Source organism: Juglans regia, chromosome 9 (genome assembly GCF_001411555.2).
Source record: "Juglans regia cultivar Chandler chromosome 9, Walnut 2.0, whole genome shotgun sequence".
NCBI classification, from domain to species: domain Eukaryota; kingdom Viridiplantae; phylum Streptophyta; class Magnoliopsida; order Fagales; family Juglandaceae; genus Juglans; species Juglans regia.
Window position 1 is genome coordinate 16,439,097 of NC_049909.1, and position 21,799 is coordinate 16,460,895.

Genomic DNA, 21,799 nt, shown 5'->3' on the forward strand with positions numbered 1-21,799 from the left:
TTTTATTATAATTTTTTTTTTAACTTTCAAGCTCTAAAACGACGCCGTTTTATATACATATATTAATATATATATATAAATAGACCGGATCGGCCGGTTCAGTAATTTTCCAGGGGTTCAAACCGGCCCCGAACCGTCGATATCGGTTTTCCTTCAATTCATTTCGACCGCCGACCGGTTCTTTGCCGTTTCTGGCTGGTTCTGTGCTCCGGCTGTCGGTCTGATCGGTTCACAGCCGGTTCCGACTGTTCCTGTACAGCCCTAGTTGATACAAAGTAAAGAATATATAATTTGTGGCAATATATGACACTACTTTCTTGGCACGAACAAGACACGATACGAAATAAACGGGTTTGAGTTTGATATGAATGTGTTTGAGTCAAAATGAGTTGACCTAATAAGACACGATTAATAAACATGTCAATTTCGGATCAACCTACGAAACTTACAATATTCATCCCTTATAATACGAATAAATTATATTTTTAAAATTTTATAAATGTCTAGTCTTATGTCATTTTTTGTTGTTGAGAATATCTAATATTAATAAATTAGTATTTGACTACTTAATATTAAATTATTAAATATTTTTTTATAACATATAATTTTATTTTATGAAAATATTAATTTTTATATTATATATATTATTAATTTGGATATTGATAATAAAATAATTCTTCTTTCTTTCATTAATGTAGTGTGTATATATATAGCAAAACGATTTTGTACATTAATTGCATGCATGAGATCAGGTCTTCTTGTTGACTGTCGACGATTGGATATATTTCTCTCCTGTCATTCGAATACCTTAATTGAACTGACCATTGAGAGTCATGAATGCGTGCCGAAAAGATAAAAATATTTAATAATATTCAGCTTGCATTAATATAATTAATTGCTATGTATAAATTAGCCAATTCTTGCTGAAAGCTGCATGTTCCATGCATGCGTGCATGCAGTACTATGAAGAAGATCACGCATCATGCTAATCAATAATCGGGTCATTTGTTGTGAATTGTCGAATTCGATGGATGCACGTGACATTCATATCTGAAATAGATTGGAATAAAACGATGGAGCTTTATTAATTATATGGAATTAATTAAAGAGTAATATTAGGTACAAATTCTATACGAACCTTTTATAAAAATATAGGTCCCATCAAAAAATTGCGAGTTTTTCATATTTTTCTCTAATTGAGTCTATCTTTTATATAAATGATTTGTGCGAGATTTGTGTATTTAAAATTTATATGTATCATTTTTCTTAATTAAAAGTGAGCACGTGGCTCTAATTACGTTTATGTATGTGTATGTATATACAAATATAAATAAAGACAAATTACAGCTAATATTTTTGCCTCCAGCTTGCATGATATAATAGATAGGTTGATATATGCAAATTAAAGGAGGGTTTCTGGGCTAATTACTAATTAGCTGCGGCCACGTAGTTCTAATTTTTCAACCTCATAATTTTTTGTGGAGGATTTCTAATCTCATATCTTTCAATATTATTCGTCTCTCTCTTCCCCTCATCCGTTCATTGCAAACTTACCTCATATTTCTCATTGAGGACGTCGTACGTACGTATATATATATAGTTTTGTTATTTATCAGTTTTTTCATACATTACATTTATTTTTATTTTATTTATTATTTTATTCTTTTTAAATTAATTGAATTTTTTTAATTATCATCCATACACTATATATTTAATAATAAAAAAAATTATATTTAATATATGATGTGAGGATAATGGATAAAATTTTTAATAAAAACATTAATGCTTCTCCCTGGGTCCCGACAATAGATCCCATTCATATTTTTTTTTTAGTTAATAATTAAGTATTTTTAAATGATGTTGAGGATTTTTTTGAAAAAATATTTAAACGAATTAAAAAATGCATGAAAAAAATGATCTTATTGCTTAGCAGTGTCAGACCCAGCTGTTTTGCAGAAATGCTCTATTAGACCTGGAACTTTTGGTGATCTGGTAAAGGCTCTAACCTCAATCTGTGATCGAGATACCATTGAATTATTTGCTGTTGCAGCTAGGAACATTTGGTATAGGAGGAACATGGTTATCTTTGAGAATTCTTTTATTCATCCACGTGAAGTTATGCAGACAGCCAAGAAATCTCTGGTTGAATTCAAAGCTGCTCAAACAAAGCTTCCTTCACCTTCTCAAAGGACGATAACAGAGGATTGGCATTGGAAACCTCCTCCACCAGGGGTTACTAAGATCAACTGGGATGCAGGATTAAATGAAGGACAAGGCAGAGCTGGTTTTGGTTTAGTAGCTCGTGATTCTCAAGGAAATGTGATAGTGTCCAAAAAATTTTCTAGGCCAAGCTTATTTGATCCTCTACTTGCTGAAGCTCAAGGGGCTTTGTATGCAGCTGATCTAGCAATAGAGTTGGGATGCAGTTCAATCATTCTGGAGGGTGATTCTCTATCAGTTGTCAAATACTTAGCACAACCAGTGGATAGATGGGATCGGGTGGGGATGATTCTAAATGATATTAAGTCTAATCTTTCAAGTCTAGCTAGTTGGGAAGTTAATTTTGTTAAACGTGCAGCTAATGTTTTTGCTCATCAACTTGCAAAAGCTGCACTTTCAATTCCTGCGGAGGTTGTTGAATTGGTTGTTAGTCCAGATAGTTTGGATGTTGTAATCCCTGATGTTGTTTAATGAAAGTGATCTTATTTAAAAAAAAAAAAGTGTCAGACCCACTCTAGATGGTCCTAGCATTGATACGTACGTAAAAACGTGGGCATCATCCAACTAAAGAAAAAGAAATGAAGGGGAATTACACGTATACAGCCTGTCAGTCACGATTTTGAATTTGAAATATTTGAATAGGAGAAATGATTTATACAAATTTTAAATTATAAAAAAATATTTCATCTTAAAAAATTATTTATTATTAAGGAGATCTATATTTTTATAAAAGATTTATATAAAATTTATTTATTTCAAACTTGTATTTAACATTAATTTTTTTATATATAGACGATGTTATCATGCACACAAATAAAAAGAACTTGTTGACTTCTGTCTATTGATGATACTCTCTCTCTCTCTCATTAAAATTCTTTTATTTTTTATTTCTTAAGAAAAGGAGAAAAGGAACGACCAACATAACAATTCTTCCTAATATAATTATAGGAGTCTCTTCCTATTATAAAATATCCGATTTGTACTATAGCTACTGTCTTAAAGGTAAGCCCATTATTATAATATCCTCAAAGTATCCAACTAGTCTAAAATCCACCGTATGACCCAAAAATCATAAATAATTTTAATTTATATTTTAATTCAAACTCCTGATCTTAAAATCATAAAATAACAGTTTGTACCAATTAATCAACTACCCCTTGGTGGTGTCTCTCATTTGAATTCAAAAGTTAAAAAGTGGGACCCACTTTAGGAGAGAATTGAGAAATATTAAATTAATAATTTTTAAAAAAATTGATGCATTTTATTCCGCAATATTGAATGTAATAATAATAATAAAAAGAAATCATGAAAATATCTGACTCTGTCTGAGAAATTTGATTTGATGTGAAGGAAGGTTTATTCAGATTACCGTATAGACTCTTCTGATGGTTAGAACCACACAAATTAACACTTGATGATGTATATACTTGAATGTAGAATTTAGATACAGAAACACTTTTATTTTATTTTATCTTATTATTATAATTTTTTTAAATTTTTATATAAAATATAATAAATAATTTAATTTTTTTAAAATTTTAAAATAATAATAATATTATTAATATTAAAAAATAATATTTTACAACTCATTTAAAATTTATTCACCTCATCCCACTATCCCAACCAGCCGTTAATTTGCTGAAAACCACACGGAATGTAATCATGCTACGGTTCCCATGCAATCCTAAATATCCTAAGCTCACCAGTGGAATGCATGCAGACTCCCTCCCACCAGCTTCTGTGATTACGTGGGATCCAGCTAGGAAATGGGAAATAATAGTATGCTCTCTCATTCTAATAGTCTATATATTTATTTATTTTTATTTAATAATTAAGAAAATCACTATCAGTATTAATATTTTTTTTTATTTTTTTAAATATTTAAAAAATATAAAAAAAAAAAATAAGGAAGTGGGATTTAGGGGCAGCACCCTAGCAATACACATAAGAAATTTTAGCCCAATTTAAATAGTGAGATGAGATAAGATGATTTTAGATAAAAATTAAAAATTAAATAAAATATTATTTTTTAATATTTTCATTATTTCAAAATTTAAAAAAATTATGTTTATTATTTGGGAAAAGATAGTCTCCCACCCCATTTGAACAACTTGCATTATTATTATTATTATTATTATTATTTTACTTAGTGATTAAGAAAGTGATTTTAAATATATTGGTGTATTTATTTTTATTTTTTAAAAGTATTGAAATGTATTAAAAAAATGTGAAAAGAAAATAAAGCTGGGCAGTACGCCCAGCGGTAAAAGTGGGGCAGCATAGTATCCTCACTCTTATTATATTTTATGTAAAAATTTAAAAAAATTATAATGATGAGATGAGATAGATGAAACCTCAATATCTAAACTGGGTTGACGCACACAAAATTAATACAAATGCATCCCTTCACTCTTCAATGACTTTGCGTAAACCATTTTTTATCACAAACTTAAACTGAAAATGTGCTTGCTGAAAGCTGATGAACAAAATGACATGGGGACCGGAAGAAGTCATCCTTATTGAGTAGAAATATCAAAACTTGGAGCCAACGTCATTACTGTGTAAAAATGAATGGAAATTACCTCGAACTCTTGTATTTATTAATTCAGGTTAACTGGAAATGATAAAAAAAAAAAAAAAAAGGAAGAAAAAAAGAGGACCTTAGCTGCATTTGCATATCCCAAAAGCATCAAAGAATAAACCATTTCCCTAGCTGTTTGTGCTGTAAAGTTACTTTTATTGTAAAGTAAATCTAACGTATCATATGAAATCATATTAGTTTGTTAGTTTACTTTTGTGAAATCTCTTTGTGGTTATAATAGTTCTTTCTACATATTAATTTATTTGTAATTTTGTATCATACTCGTCCAACCATGGCCTTTGTAGTTAATACAGTGACTCAGATCATACGGTCACCTTGAGAGTCTCCTATGGAAGTAGTTCTGATGTCTGGAGGGTAGCGTTAGTGTTTGTAGTATTCTATATGATGAGGGCGATTATCTAACTTCTTATTCTGGATGTTAATATATTAGCTAGAGAAGAAACCCATGTTCTAGGTCTATTCTATTTATGATACTTGGTTCCACCTTTCATATTCCCTCTTTTCTTAGCATCTAAAATCTTCAACTAACTTGAAGTTTTCTCAGCAAAACAATGGAAGGAAAGGATATACATGTCACTTACAATTTGCCCACGTCTTCGGGGAAAAATGTAACCTTGATAATCAACCCTGCCTTCATCTTCTTCTAGGTAAAACTGGAAAAAACAGAGATAAAAAATCATAAAACTCACCCTTAATTCCTAGCGTAAAATTAACAAGTTCAAAAACTTTAGGGTGTTTGAATACAGTCAACTTCAGAGAAAATCAAAAGCTACTTTATAATCAACGTATTTAGATTGAATTTGTTACTAATCGACAACAAAGCAATGGTATTAGCTGGGAGATTTCATACAGCCTGTAGGCATTCAAAGGAGTCGATCCTTTAGTATGTTCATATGTGAAATGTATCAACAGTGCTCCAACCCACCACACCATTCAACTCCCCTCAACCTACAACACCAGACATAGGAAAAGCTGAGTAGCAAGACACACACCTGGAGCCAGTTGTGGAAGCCAGAAACTTCTTCTTCACCATGCTGCTTAATTTCTCCAACAAATACGTGTTCAAAAGCGGAAGAGGAACCAGATGTAACACCTCGTCCATAGAGGTCAAACCAGAGACTAGTCATCATACTTTTAAAATCTTGATAGTTCTCAGATTATAATACCCTTGGATGAGAGATACTTGTGAAGATATTTGACTGGTGCAGTTCAATTAATTTCTTCTATAAATGAAGCTTGCTCTTGCCTCTCCTCAGACGAGACAACTTCTTTGCACCCTTCGTCTGGGTTATAATTGTCTAGGAGAGAACAGAAACGAGAAAAAGTACATCTGTGGAATATATTTTCGTTCACCCAGCTTAATAGGCTTCCTTGTGCCATATCTTCTTTTTGGAAGACCTTCTTCCCATCTCCACAGTCAATTTCATAGTCCTTACCAGGTACCAGACGGTTTATATCAAGTTCCCAAAGCTTGTTGCAAGCTTGTGACAGGTCAGCAAGCTCCTCTTCAGTGGGCTCTAAATAAGCACCATTTTCAACCTCATCAGAGTATTCTTGCTCAGTGGGAGCACGTTTGTATCCATGCCACTGATCCGTCTGAATCTGTCAATAGGTTGATCAAGTGAATCAGTTAGAAATTGATGATACAAGTAAATCTTCTCAGAATTTCTTGTTATGAAGAATATTATAAAATCCTACACAATTGATTGTGAATAGTGAATCCTAGTTTCTCAAATGCAGCTTATACTATTTCAAAATTGTTCAGTGGTACTATTTCAAGGTAACATGTCCAATTTTCTAGCCAAAGATCATCACTAAACCCCAGAACACAGTTGCTTCGAGGTACTGGATCTTCATTATCTAAACAAAAAACTACTAAATAGAATAAACCAAACATTTTTGTGGTCAGTAATTACTCTCTTTTTAACCAAAAAACATTTTCATCCCTGTCTCTCTCTAAAACAAACACACAAACCTTTTTTTTAGATCCATACATACAGCCCCAAAACGTTTGTAATGCTAACTACACAATGGAACTTGACAATAATAGTGCCATTGAGAAGTGAACAGAGAATAGATGACACTGCCCAAAATCATCTATCGGGACCAAGAGCAAGTTTACTGTGTTTTTGAAAGGTGATGAGTTGAGCAAGGAAAAAAAAAACCTTGTGTGACAGCTTTCGAGGCTTTTCACCAACAGTCTTCCAACCACCATTCTTCTCCTCATCATTCTCCTGTAAGAAGAGTTCAATCCCACCATAAATAACTCAAAATCTTAAAAGCAAATCCCATCATTTTTCTTTATAATAGGAGAATTAACAAAATCAACCTCTTCGTCTCAACGTTTTGGTCATAACCATTTTTAGAATATAATTTAGTTATTCAATTTAGCTTCACACTTCACCCCATTTCAACTAAATATTTCATGTATCAGGTCCATTTATTGAAAGATTTTGACCCACACATGGGGGAGAGTGTTAGAATATAAGTTAAAAGATTAAATTCACTTAATCCTATCAAATTAAGCTTTTCGATAAGTGGTAATCTAACAACCATGTTGCTCAACATCTTCAACCTTTTCTTGTCCCTCATGCACAGTCTGTATTTATATATTGTACAGATCATTCGTATTGTGAAGAGATCACAGAAGAGTTCAAAACTTAAAAGGAGGACGACCTATATCATGAATTAATACTCAATATAAAAGGTATGTTGACCTTTCAAATCATTATTCTTCATGACAGCATAGCAGGAATGGAGAACAAAGAGTCCTTTTAATGATCAAACGCATTCAAACATACAAGCACAAATAGGTGTTTAAAATAAGACTAGAGTTCCTATAAATGATCACAATCACATCCGAAGAGGGATACCTGCTTGTTGTCACCAGTAAATTTTAAATAAGAAATGCTTTTACAGAGATAAACACCAGAAAAAATTTACAAGTGAGAAGATCGAGACCATTCTCTTTGAGACAAAGGACTTGCCTTCTATCGGGTCAGTGTCGAGGGATAGTACACCAACTAGTTGGCTATTTTGAACATTATGACTAAACCCTGAAGATATCACAACTTAACACTACTCGAATTAATCAAAATTCTACAACACAAATCGCAGCCAATCCCCAGACTACAGTAAGACCCACCAAATGAGAGCAATAAAAAACACACACAAAAACTAAATCACCTTTTGAGGCCACCTCGAAGGTCTGGAACCCCAGAAATCCCAATCCTCATTCCCAAATTCACCTTTTTCCTGCAAAACCACATTTCCATTTCCATTTACACTCAAATTCCACACCGTAAATATCAGAAATCGTATTCACCAAACCTGTCTGCTCGGCCGGTTCTGAGTATAAGTATGAAGTCGATCAGAGCCCTCTTCACCTAGATCCGGCTCTCCAGACGCAACCTACGATTTTCAGCGCTGGTCAGTGATCGCGGGTGTCCAACTGTGAAAAAAAAAACGATCGATGGCAAAAAACCGACAAACCGACCGACCGGCCGCTGTCCAAACGGCGCCGTTTCTACCTAGGGTTTAAAGTTTTAAACAACCCGTGCTCCAGCCTCCCTCTCAGTCTTTGCTTCCCTATTCTCCTTCTCGAGCCCTCATTTTCAAATTCTCCAATTTTCATCCTCTTCACTCTTCACTCTCCAGCGGCAGCGGCCCAGCCTCCACGTCCCTCCGGCAAACGGCGCAACCCCGGTAATCCCACTCCAATTCAGACCCGTCAAGGAGTCCACCGCGTGTTAAAATAACCCCCACGGAGTCCACCGCAAGCCGTTGTTTTTTTTTAAGGTATGATTTCCTGTTTTTGTAACTTTATCGTCGTATCAATTTATGTCCATATATTTTTAATTATTTATTTTGTATTGTGTATGGACAGGGATTAAAAAACTTTGGATCAAACTTTTGCACTGTGAAATTAAATCCGAGAGCTAATTCGGAATTCTCACTGTGAGTGTTCTTGTTAGATCAGAATCAAATTATTAATTTGTGTGGTATTTGCTGATTTAATATTGTGTTGACAATTTTGTTATAAAATTATTTTGATTCTTGAAATAATTTATGAAGTTGGTGAGCGAACTAAAATCTAGATTAGAGTGGCTTGTGATATTTGTCACGTTGCAAATTAGTTACTATATAATTGTGTTGATTTTTTTTTGTTATTTGTTGTTTTAATTGTTGTGTAATGACGTGTTGTATATAATTTTTCACATTAGATGACTTCTTCGTCAAGTCCAACTGATATTGATTCGAACTCATCCTCAGTTGGAGAGAATGATAATTTGTTAAGGAATCTTGTAACTCACAAATATAGTGAAGAGGCTGTAAGGTTGGCGCTTGCGGAGATGATAATCATTGATGAATTGCCATTTAGAATTGTTGAAGGGCAATGATTTAAGAAGATGATTTAGTTGCTTGAACGTAGATTTAAAGTGTCATGTCGAGTCACGGTTGTAAGAGATTGTATGAAACTTTTTGTATCCGAAAAGGTCAAGCTTAAAAAGCAGTTTAAAGATGGGGGAATGAGGATTTCATTAACTATCGATACATGGACATCGGTACAAAATCTTAATTATATGTGTCTAACTGCACATTTCATTGATAGTGATTGGAAATTGTAAAAGAAAATTATTAATTTTTTTTTAATCCCTAATCATCGAGGGGATACTATTGGGAAATATATTGAATCGTGTCTCCTTCATTGGGGCATTGATAAGATATTTACTGTTACTGTTGATAATGCTAAGTCAAATGATACTGCAATTTCATATTTGAGGCATTTTTTGACGGGAAATATTTTGGGGGGAAAGTATATGCATATAAGATGTTGTGCTCATATTCTGAACCTTGTCGTGAATGAGGGTCTTAAGGAGTGTAATGATACGATTATAATGGTTAGAAATGCGGTTAGATATGTGCGCTTCTCCCCTGCAAGATTAGACAAGTTTAATAGATGTGTAGAAAAAGAGAAAATTGATTGTAAAAAAATATTGTCCCTTGATGTGCAATCCCAATGGAATTCAACTTACATGTTGTTGGAGGTGGCTGAAAATTTTGAGAAGGCTTTCAAGCGGATGGAAAGTGAAGATTATAATTTTCTCTATTACTTTAAAGATGGAAACATTGGGCCTCCTAGAGCTGAGGAGTGGGAGACAGTGCGAGTTTTTGTGAAATTCTTAGAAATGTTTTATGATGCCATTTGTCGATTTTCTGGATCTTTACATATCACGGCAAACACCAGTTTTTTAGAGATTTGTATGCTCCAAAAAGAGTTGGTTAGGCTAAGTGAGAGTGAAAATAGTTGTTTGATGAACATGGCCATAAGCATGAGAATGAAATATGATAAGTATTGGGGTTCATTGGATAGGATGAACTTATTGTTATTGATTGCAGTTGTCCTTGATCCACGTAGTAAGTTAGGGTTTCTTACTTTCCACTTGAAAAAAATTCATGATGAGAGTCGGGCTAAAAAATTGGTGTCGAGTGTGAGACAGTTATTATCAGACTTGTATGCGGAGTATAATGCTACGTTCGGTTCTACCTCGACAAGCGAAAAACATGTTCCCCATCTGGCATCTACACCCACAAATAATGGTGAAAACAATCATGAGTCACGATTTTTTTATGAGTGGTTGCTAGCATCGACTGCCTTTGGATCTATAGCTGCTAAAACAGAGATAGACTGGTATTTATCAGATAGTTGTGTGGCATTCAACCAATCTTTTGACTTGTTAAATTGGTAGAAAGTTAATGAGCCTAAGTATCATATACTTGCGAGGATTGCACGAGACTTATTAGCTATGCATGTTTCCACGGTTGCATTAGAGTTAGCATTTAGTACGGGAGGTCGTGTACTTGATCATTTTCGGAGTTCCTTGGCTCCGAGCACTATTGAGGCACTTATTTGTACTCAGAATTGGTTACGACATCCGTCAACGCCAATTGATATTCGAAAGTCCATGGATAATGTTGAGAGCTACGTGGTAGAATCTGGTAATGTTTTTCTCATTCAATTTTCATATTCATTTACTTTTATAATTTAATTTAATTCATTTTTCATTATTCTAATTTATTAATATTGATTATTTGATATTTTTCCATATAGAGAGCGGAGCATCATTCATCACAACTATTGATGACTAAAGAATCAAATACTGCATTAGGAATCTATTTGGAATCTTGAGGAATGAAGATTTGTGAAATTTTATTTTTAGAACAATTGTTGCTTATTTGCTTAAGACAATTTGGTTTTATTTGTAATGTGTATTAAACAATAAACATCTGGTGGAGTTTTTTATTTATTTATTTTTAGTTATCTAGTAATTAGTATATAAGACTATAAAATTTAAATAGTATTAGTAGTATATATATAGTAGTTATTAGTTGCTAATAGTATACATGACATTAAACTTAAAATGAAATTTAATTAAAATTCAGCAAAAAAATTTCAAAATGTTGATGATCTTGAATAATAAATTGAGCCTAAAAAAAAATTGAATTGGATTTTAAAAATGTCTAAAAAGAATGGCCCAGACCGATAAATCGATCGTGAACCGGCTGACAACCATTCGGCCGGTTTCACCCTCTTACACGATTAGTTTCAACCGATTTTCTCTCTCAAAAATAACGAAGTTGGTCGGTTTTGATTTTTGCACAAAACCAAATCGAGGGGATCGGTTTTCACCTCTAGTTAGCCATATGAACAGTTGAATGAAAGGAGAGAGAAACTGTGAGAGGGGTTGGTAGTTGAATAAATTCGAGGGTGGACCCTGAAGGCGGGAGATGGCAATATTGTAAATAAGTTTTTTTGTTTTTGCAATAACATGCTTTTGCCGACAAATTCGGGCGAGACGTGTCTTTCCTTTTTTCTTTTAAAAAGAATTAAATTAAATTTTCAACTCTTGGGAGGAGAATAATCATAATCAAATAAGAGTAATTATTAACCAATTTCGGGAGAGATCTCATTTAAAAAAAATCATTTTCTACTCTTAGAGGAAAATAATCACAATCAAATAGGAGTAATCATTAATAAACTTTAAAATACAAATATTTAATATTTTCATCCTATTATATATTATAAGTTAACTTGATTTTAAAAAATAATGATTATGTAAAGAAAAAATCTACTCATCATTCTCACATTACATACCATACATAATTTTTTAATTTTTAATTTTTTTCTCTTATTAAATATGTGATGGATAGATGGTGAGTAGAAGAACTCAATTAGTTTAGTAAGAATAAAACTATTTTTTTTTTTAAAATAAAAATAAGTGTGATGTGTGGTGTATGAGAATGATGAGTATCAAAACTCGTAATTTTGCTTCAAGTACAAAAAATAATAAAAGAATATAAATTTTGCTCAAATTGTCTATATAATATTTTTTTTTCAGATAATAATCCATATATATCAGCATTTAATCTCTCTAAATTAAACCACTTAGGGTAACCGAACTTAATTCATCTCAACTTATCATTACAATTTTTTTAAATTTTAACACAAAATATAATAAATAATTTAACTTTTTTAAATCTCAAAATAATAATAACATTAAAAAATAATATTCTAACAATATTTTATCATCTCAACTCAATTCAATTTAATTCAATTCAATTTAATATCCAAACGCAATCTTAATTTAATCAAACGATGTTGTAGATTTTTGGAAAGAAAATAATAAAATGTAGTGGAAATGAGAGGTGACACGTCTATGCTAAGAGATATAGTGGAAATGGGAGGGTGACACGACAGTGAACTAGTGTTGAATTATAATCAACAAGAACAGTGCCCATAAATTAGCCACATATATGTATATGAAAAGCTTTTACAGAAGTGTGGGTACTCATGAAGTCAATTCCTTCAAAAAAAAAAAGAAAAAGAATTTTAGATTGTTGCGTATATAAAATGGCAAGTGGCCGTACGTCAGTTTCATTATCTATAGATTCGAAAGAACTCCTGATCCATTGATCATGATATATATATAATATTACGGACGTAGAATCGATCCCTTGGTTTGTTGCCAGCTAAGTAAGTTCTCGGCCAATGTTGATTCACATGATCATCGATGCATGTTCACTGCCTTGTTCTCTATATTTAGTTAAAGTTATACCTCAAGTAAAACCAAATTATTAAGCATGTATGTTAACAAGTCATGATGTATTGCTCTTAAATTTCTGCTATAAATAGCGCCTGATCATCTTTACATCTCCATAACAAAACTGCACGAACGCATTATCAGCACTAACATCAATAGTGATTAGCACTTGGGTAAGGTAAAAGTTTGAGATCATCAGATGGGTTCGGAGAGAACTTTGCAAGCTACTCTTTTCTTCTCACTCATCAACCTTCTCTTCTTTACCCTTGTAAGTGGTAATTGCTACATTTGTCCTAAGCCTAAGCCAAACCCTAACCCAAGCCCGAGTGCCAGTAGTACTCCTGCAGCCACGCCCAATAGACGCCCTGAAGCTGGGAGTCTGTGCCGAGCTACTTAATGGAACGGTCGGTGCAGTTGTTGGGACCCCACCAGATGCCCCTGCATGCTGCTCTCAACTTGGAGGGCTTGTCGATCTTGAAGCTGCAATCTGCCTCTGCACTGCCATTAAGGCTAACATTATTGGCATCAACCTTAACATTCCCGTTTCCCTTAGCTTGCTCATCAATACTTGTGGGAATAAGTCCCCTCTGGCTTCCAATGTGCCTAGCTACGCATGCAAGACTTCTTTAGATCTATCTATCTGATTTGCAACGCTGCTGTGTATTTTTGTTTTTTTGTATGTTTTTCTGATCTCCTTCATGATGAAGTGTTTGTTAATCGTCTTCTAGCAAGCGTTGGTTAATAATGCAGACCCCAGGATCTTACAATTCTGATTGTTTATAAGTACTTTGGACTGCTTTTCAATTCTGTAGTGGCATGTCTATAATAATTGTACTACGTACGTACGTACGTGATCCTTATGCGTCAATTTCTACTGTACAAAACTGTCCAGGCCGCTAGGCATGCAGCTTGTCTATTTTAATTTTTAAGCTAACTTTGAATGATATATATTTATAAAGGACAATATATAGCATTCTTCGTTAACATTTTCTTTTTCCTCATATAATACATGAGCCCGTCGACTAATCATCTGCATATATATAGTATGTACACGAAGCACGTATGCCGTGATTTACGTAACCGCAATGGCAATATGACATATATCCTTAATTGTATAAATAAAGGGTAAAACTTAAAAATTTTATTTATTATTCTCACGTCATATACCAAATATAATTTTTTATTTTTTTCTCTTACTAAATATATAGTTTATAGATGATAAATAGAATAACTTAATTAGTTTAAGAAAAATAAGATTAAAAAAATAAAAAATAAAAAATAAATATAATATATAATGTTTAGAAATGATATATATATAATGTCATATACAATAAACCTTAAACGTCACGACGATCGACGTTCTCGAATCGCAGTGCTACATGCATGGATGTCATCGAGATCCCACGCGAGAAGCCCAAATGGGCTGCATATTTTATTATTTTTTAGTGCAAACAAGATACTAATACAATCACAAACCCACAGCTTTTGTGGGTGCTCATGTTGTATAAAGATTAATGTTATATATAGTCGTAGAGCGTATAAATATTGTGTAATTATTTTAAAAAAGAGTAAGATCTATTATTATAAAATTAATTTTTTTTATATAAATTTCGTATTTATTTATTTTTTTAAAAATAAATGCACGACATTTACATACTTACAAGTATTTGCAACTATAATTTCTTTTATACAAAACAACGGGCTCTGGCAGTAGTTTCGTAGAAACCCTATATACGTATACATGTACATTATAATATTCCCCACGAGACTCTTTTTTCCTCACCATTAATTACGTTCCCAACGACAACGAGTTGCTGTTGAGAAAAGTATGATTTTTACAAGGACATGTAAGTTTTCGTGACTATAATACTTTGATCATTACCATCGGAACATGTTCGACGGCTAGCAGACCGTACGGTTTCTACGGTACTGTACTGTTATTCCAAAATCTCTTCTGCAGTACTATAACTCCGTTGATTCTCAACTACATTGTTCCGATGATTCTTCTCATGATATCTCTGTTGGCAAGGGCAATACTCTTAAGGCTGTAGTTTCGTAGAAACCCTCTATAGCAATTATATTCTAAAATATTTCTTTTATATATATACTAGGAAAGGACATGTGTTCAGTTTAATTTTACATAATTTTTTATTTTCTAAACAAAAAAATTATTTTAAAAAGTAGAAATAATGAATTATAGAAAAAAAAATTCAGTTCATCATCTCCTATATTATACAGTAACATGTAATTTCTCATTTGTACCATTCAATTTAAACATATATATATTATATTGACGTTTAAATATGTATGTTTATACATCAAGAAAAGAAAAAGAAATCACATATTGATGTGTGGTGTGGAGATGATGAATAACATTTCTTTAAAAAAAATCATTTTAAATCTATCTCTCACATGAAAACCCAATTTTCATTCACGACACATGAGTATGCATAAAATGATACAATAAATGCCAAGATGCAAAACACAACATAAATACACACAAGCATAATTCAATTAAATAAACAACACATTCTCACATCTAACCGACCTCCATACTCATTGGACTCAAAATCTGACACAACCAACCAGACTGTAGAAAATTTGTTTGTGCAAAAATATATTCAGATCTCACAAAACTTTTTGGAAAATTACTTACAGTGAAAATATAATTTTTAAAGGATCAAGGATGTGTAAGAGGTGGCGGCACAATAACGTAACAATGTATTTTGGACTATGACCATGGATCTCAAAAGGCCAAATTTTGAATATATAGGAACAAAGGCTGCGTTTGGATGTTGAAATGAGTTGAGTTGAGTTAAGATGAAAGTTGAATAAAATATTATTAAAATATTATTTTTTAATATTATTATTATTTTGTAACTTGAAAAAGTTGAATTATTTTTTATATTTTGTGTTGAAATTTGAGAAAGTTATAATGATTATATAAGATGAGTTGAGATGAGTTTGAGATCCAAACTGACCCACTTGGGATGGCTAGGGAAGGGTTTAGAGATGTTGGTGAAGCAAATAGTGATAGTAGTTGGCTGCAGGTGGCGGCGTGGGTGGCGGTTGGAGGCCAAAATACCCAAATCAAAAAATGAGTTAGAGGGGTTTTAACGATGGTGGATTAGAGTTGAGGTTGGGTGGTTTAGGTAGCTGGATGGTTGATGGTGGTGTGGTGAAGAGATGGTGGCTAACGGCGGCGCGACGACGACACTAGAACGAAAAAGGGCCTTGGCATGGATTCCCTCGTGGCTGTTAATGGCGGCACGAGAGGGGTTGATATTGGAAGGGGAGGGACGCCAGTCGGAAGATAAGAGAATGGACTGGGTGGTGTTGGCTACCCTGGCGTGTGGCGGCGCACTGGAGGGGACAAAGAAATGGATGGGCCGCGACTTTGATTCCCTCATGGCGGTTAACGGTGGCACGAGAGGGACTGAGATTGGAAGAGGAGCGACACTGGCCGGAGGGGAAGAGAATGGGCGGGGTGGTGTTGGCCACGCTGGCGTGTGGCGGTGCACTGCAAGAGACGAAGAAATGGACGGGGGAGAGGGGAGGAGGGGCTCACCCGCGGGAGAAGACTAGGGGCAAAATGGGAATTTGGAAATAGAAGCATGGACAAAATGGAAAAACAAATTGTTAGAAGAAAATACTGTTCATCTCGATTCACACTTATATATATAGTAGATATGTTCTTTATTACTCTTATTAAAGGCCAACCAACCATGTGGGCCAACCTTCAACAAGTCGAAAACCCAATCTATGATCTTTGCAATACTTATTTTAAGGCATGCGAATTTCAAACACTTATTTTAAAAAAAAATAGAGTCTATCATTAAAAAATAAAATTAGATGCCATATTTACTCTTTTTTTTTATTTTTTTTAAAGGAAGTGAGCTTGTACACCACAACAACAAATATCATCTCTCTCTCTATCTGATTCACAATGGATATTGTGCTATTATAATCAACATTCTTATAGGAAAACTATCTCTTGTTGCCTCTTCCTAACATTTTCTTGCCCATAAAAGAAAAAAGAAAGAAAAGATAGCTGATGATAAGATCTTTAGTAACCTAGGCATTGAGTGGCTTGTCAGAATCTGTTGGTGAAATACACAATAATATAATAAAAATTACAATTGAAATAAAATTAAAACAAAGCTAGTTTGGACTGATGCACGGAAATATCGCTCTCTTTAAAGAGATTCAAGTATTCTGCAGTGTACAAAGTCTCAAATTAACCAGTGCATCAGAAATCTTCTTGACTTGACTCCTCTAGGATACAACAGCCCAACTGATCGTCGTATGACTCAAGCCTACTGTGCAGAGTAGGCTTGAGTCCAAATCTCCACTCAAAAGAACACATTTCTTTTATCTGGAAATACTCTAAAAAATATATACTCACTAAGTATATTTTTGTTTATAACACTTTTTTATCAAATATTCCACACACGTACACACCGTAAGACTACTCAAATATATATATAAATATAAAATGTGTATTGGACAAAAAAGTGACCCAGAACTTAAAGGACGTAAACGGAAATAACATTTACTAAATAAATTAACAACTACAAGGCCGTTAAGAAACATTGAAGAAACCGTTAAAGCAATAAAACTTATTGAAAACCAAAACGGTATGATAACTTAAAGACAAACTCTCTCCGTTCCGCTACTGGCAAATCAAGAGAATAAAAGCAAGCTTAAAACCGTTCAAGCAATAAATCTCATAAATCTTAATAATTATTTTAAAAAATACCAACAGAAACTAACTTCCCAACGAGCAGGAAATTGGACGCATAAACAGCAGCATAAAGATCAGAGTTGAGAGAGGATAGTTCATCATCAACACCGTAAATTTTGTATTTGTTTTGTACAAAAGAGTCTTGAGAGATGAGAAGGTTGATGTCGGGCCGAGTAGAAGACAACATGGGTATTAGGTAAAGACAGAAAACAAGAACGTGTATAGAAGAGGACGATAAAGGAACAACAAAGAGGAGCAAAGTTGTCATGGAAGAGTACACCACAAAGAAAGTAGAGTATTTCACCTCGAGCAGTGATAGCCTTACAACTTCACTACACTTTATTTACAACTTATCAATAAAATAATATTTTTTTAAATTATAAACACATCAAATTAAAATTAAAACTAAAATAAATATTTTGTTTTAAAAAGTATTATTTTATTAGAAGGTTGTAGAAAAATTGTAAAGGAGTAGTTGTTTTATCATCTCTCTTTCACCTAAGAGGGTATTGTTACTTAGAAAAAAAAATATTTCTCCAGCCGCTGAACTTATAATTTGGCAAATATATATATTACTAATAAGAGTTTATGCTACTTGTAAGTCTAATGTGTTAACACACTTCTTGTGAGACCTCAATTACATGTGTCACAGTACACCAATGGTGAGTCTTAGGCTTGTTTAGATGTTGAATTGATTTGAGTTCTTTATTAATGATAGTAAGTTGAGATAGTGAAGTGAATTTTGTGAAGTCCACCTAAGATGAGTTTAGATCTGTTTAAATTTTAAGATAAATTTAAATGTATTTATAGAAAGTTGAAAAAAGTTGTAAATCCTGTGTGTAAAGAGGTGTTGAGTTGAAAAAGTTATGGGTCTCACGTGTAAAGAAGTTTTGAGTTAAAATGAATTTAGTGATTTACGAGTGCTTATATGTTAAGACTCAACTTAAAATTAGACTGATATGAGTTGATCTCAATTTAGTTGGCCTTCTAAACGTGGCCTTAGTGGGTCAAAATATGGACTTATAAATTGAAATTTTCTATTAATAATATAGATTATTTAAAAAAAAATTCAAATGTCACAATAAAAAAAAAAAATTACTTATAAAAAATAATAACAAAAAAAATTTGGTGCAGTATTCTGGTTAAGTCATGATACACCTTGTGTTGCCTCAGACAACTAATTCTGCAGGTACCAATTATTTTTGGGTTCCACCCATTTGCTAGCAGGGGTATATATGATGATGCTAATTGAGCTGAAACGAAGTACAGCAAGAATGTCCTCGATAAAGATAAGAAAATGTTGCTCCAGCATGAAAGCTTAGCAGTTTAACTGACTCATTCATGAAATTATAAAAAAAAAACCATGAAAACACAAGTTCTGACAGACATTTACAGCAAAAAAACTGTCTCTGAAAGTGATGTACAAGTGTTCATGATGCTGCTGTTCCCCTATGACACCTTCGGAAGCTTACCATTCATCAATCTATCCAACACGGCCTCGCCTCCCCAATTGGAAAAAAGAGGGCGAAACCGTTACACTGCTGTACATTATTCAAACAAATGTTGTCTGTAATTTTTCTGTAGGGTGAGTTCTTTAAGAAGAAGAATTATTTTGTTTGTCAGGACATACTAAACACACGGACATGTGACAAAATTGACAGAAGAAACTACAATTAATGCACATACCGACCGAATAAAAGTAGATGCATGGGGCAGAGGCCTTCCCTTAAAGACCGAAACCAAAGGGGCCGATCACAAATAGGAAGATAAAATTCACTGAGTATCAGAAGTTTGCAACCGAAGCTTGGGGTTGTCAACAACCCTCGTGGGCTTCCAGTCAGATATTTCCTTGCTTTGTCTGAGTGCGACGAAGTGAAGTGCATCACTCTGAACTTGATAGATATGACAAGCCCATGGGTAAGACTCTGGAGCAGACCAAACCTCCTGCTCTTCGAATACCGTCTCCTCAGCAACTGACTCGGCCACACAGTACACTGAGTCAGGCTCTGGCTCTCTGAAACCTGCAACAGTGACGCATCCTGGAGAAACATATCCCTCTGGAGCCCGTGGATGCCAAATCGATACTGGAGTTGTGTAATCATCAAAGCAGTTCCTCCATACCTACACACGTAATTAGATGTTTGCTCTAATTTATGATATAAACCAGAAAGTCTATTAGTCAAGGAGTCATGCCAATGATAAATCATCACCAAATCATGCAAATATTTGCTTGCCAAAAGCACTAAGTGAGACACAAAAGGATTCTGGCATGTGTTTAACAAACTCGAATCTCCATTGAGGTTGCTCGGGAAGAAAAAAAGTCTATTGAGAGTTATGATGTGAAGGAAAGCTTAGCGCTCAGTGCAGTCAGGCTTGGCTCTTCCTCAAGTTCACGGGGAACAAACTTGATCTTTTCAACTTTTCCTTCAGTCCGATGTGATGACAGTACTGTGCCCGGACCATCACATTGACTGAAGTTTTTCACGTTTATAAAAGTGATGACTGCTTCCATTAGTATGCCAATCACCATTCCGGTCCAATATCCACCAATGTGCCAAACCTTCCGACATTGAGTAGTGATCACCTCAGTCTATCTACTACCTTCGCTTTGGCTCAGCCTAAGGGTTATACATATGATTTGACAATTGATCCTTCACATAGCAAACCAAATTGTCTCATGTATAGTATGTCACCTGGCTAGTGATATATGGAGAGTACATATTAATGGTTAAAAAAAGCTCCATATGAACAAAGGCAGCAAGGTCAATCTACAATTACCGTAACGTCACGTATATATATTGCAAAGGAAGGTTGGCTGCAAAATTCCCATCATACGTTCCATTTACTATATGCTCCTCACTTTATGTTGCTGTTGTTTTTATTATTATAATCCAGACTTTTTTAGGTGTAGAAGGCTAAACAAAAGCACTCACTCTCTTTGCCAAGTAATATTGTTTCATTTCCCTTTTCACAAAATACCGTTTCTGTCATCACCAGCAAATTAGGATCAAACTAGCAATGTATATGACTTGAGTTCGTTCAATGACACTTAAGAGGACAAACATATAATAGTTGGCCAATCTATCACAATGCAATTGATCACATATTTCTTACCAGGTCATAACCCACTGGAAGTACAAACGATCTGTCCACATTATGATAAACAGCAGCAACATTCGGAGCATGGATACCAACATGGGCAATATCCCCAATGGAGACATACCTGAAATGAAACAAGCCAGTTTTCAGTTATGATTATCAAATATGTTAGCAGCATAAGGTGTCCTAAAAGCATAAATGAAGTCAGATTTTATGGTTGAAAGGTTAAGATTTAAATTTGACAGTTTTAATATTGTCTAGGTTAAGTCCACAAGTTATAGGTGGAAATAAAACTAAAACTACAAACATTCTTTTTCCGGAATAGACTGGGCGGATTGTCCGCCTGGTATTTAGTAGGCGGGAGGGTGGGATTATAAACATAAAATAAAGAAGCCCACCTGCCTGGTATGGTATATAATGTAAGAAACCGTAATTTTTACCTCCATCCCCTTATTTTGATTCAGCCGCAGCCCCTTCACTATTTCTTCGTCTTCTCCCCTCTTCTTTCTTCTCTACTCTTCCTCTTCTTCTTCCCCTCCATCTCCCTCACCTCCCCCCTCCGCCTCCTCCTACTCCGCCTTTTCTTCTTCTCATCCTCTTCTCCATGTGAAACCCACGGCCTCGCTGTGGGTCTCCTTAGAGATCCACGGTCACTGCTTGGCTGTGGGTCTCTGTTGTGAGACCCATGGCCACTGCTTGACTGTGGATCTCTACAGAGACTCATGGCCCGGCTTGGCTGTGGAAGCCCATGACTTGGCATGGCTATCTCCTCTTGATCTGTGTTTTTTTTTTTTTAAATTTATGAAATGATTGAGAAGTTTAGGTTTAGTTCTGGGACTTGGTGTTTAGATCTATGATTTGGTGTTTGGATCTGTGATTTGGGGTTTGAATCCGTGATTTATGGTTTGGGTTACGGATTACCAGATGGTGGGTTGTACAATCCGTCTGCCCGTTTGGCGGTCAGGGATTCAGTGGAGCCGGGGGTGGGCCGAAAAATGCGAATAAGATTTGAAACTAAGACCTAGTCTCGCT

At 34.2% G+C, this 21,799-nt stretch overlaps 1 protein-coding gene and 2 pseudogenes across 1 annotated transcript in view; 1 reads left to right on the forward strand and 2 right to left on the reverse strand.

The window, feature by feature from the left end:
• Nucleotides 1-5,248: 5,248 nt before the first annotated feature.
• On the reverse strand, nt 5,249-10,405 carry LOC109002566 (annotated as a pseudogene).
• Nucleotides 10,406-13,123: 2,718 nt separating this feature from the next.
• On the forward strand, nt 13,124-13,531 carry LOC109002564 (annotated as a pseudogene).
• A 5,455-nt stretch (nt 13,532-18,986) lies between these two features.
• LOC109002567 overlaps nt 18,987-21,799 on the reverse strand; it is a 113,484-nt gene continuing 110,671 nt past the window's right edge. Inside the window, exons 63-64 of the mRNA XM_018980364.2 lie at nt 20,783-20,891; nt 18,987-19,789 (exon numbers count right to left, since the gene is read on the reverse strand). Of these exons, the coding sequence (XP_018835909.2) occupies nt 19,442-19,789; nt 20,783-20,891 (457 nt within the window). The 3' untranslated portion in view covers nt 18,987-19,441. The remainder of the gene's footprint in view (nt 19,790-20,782; nt 20,892-21,799) is intronic.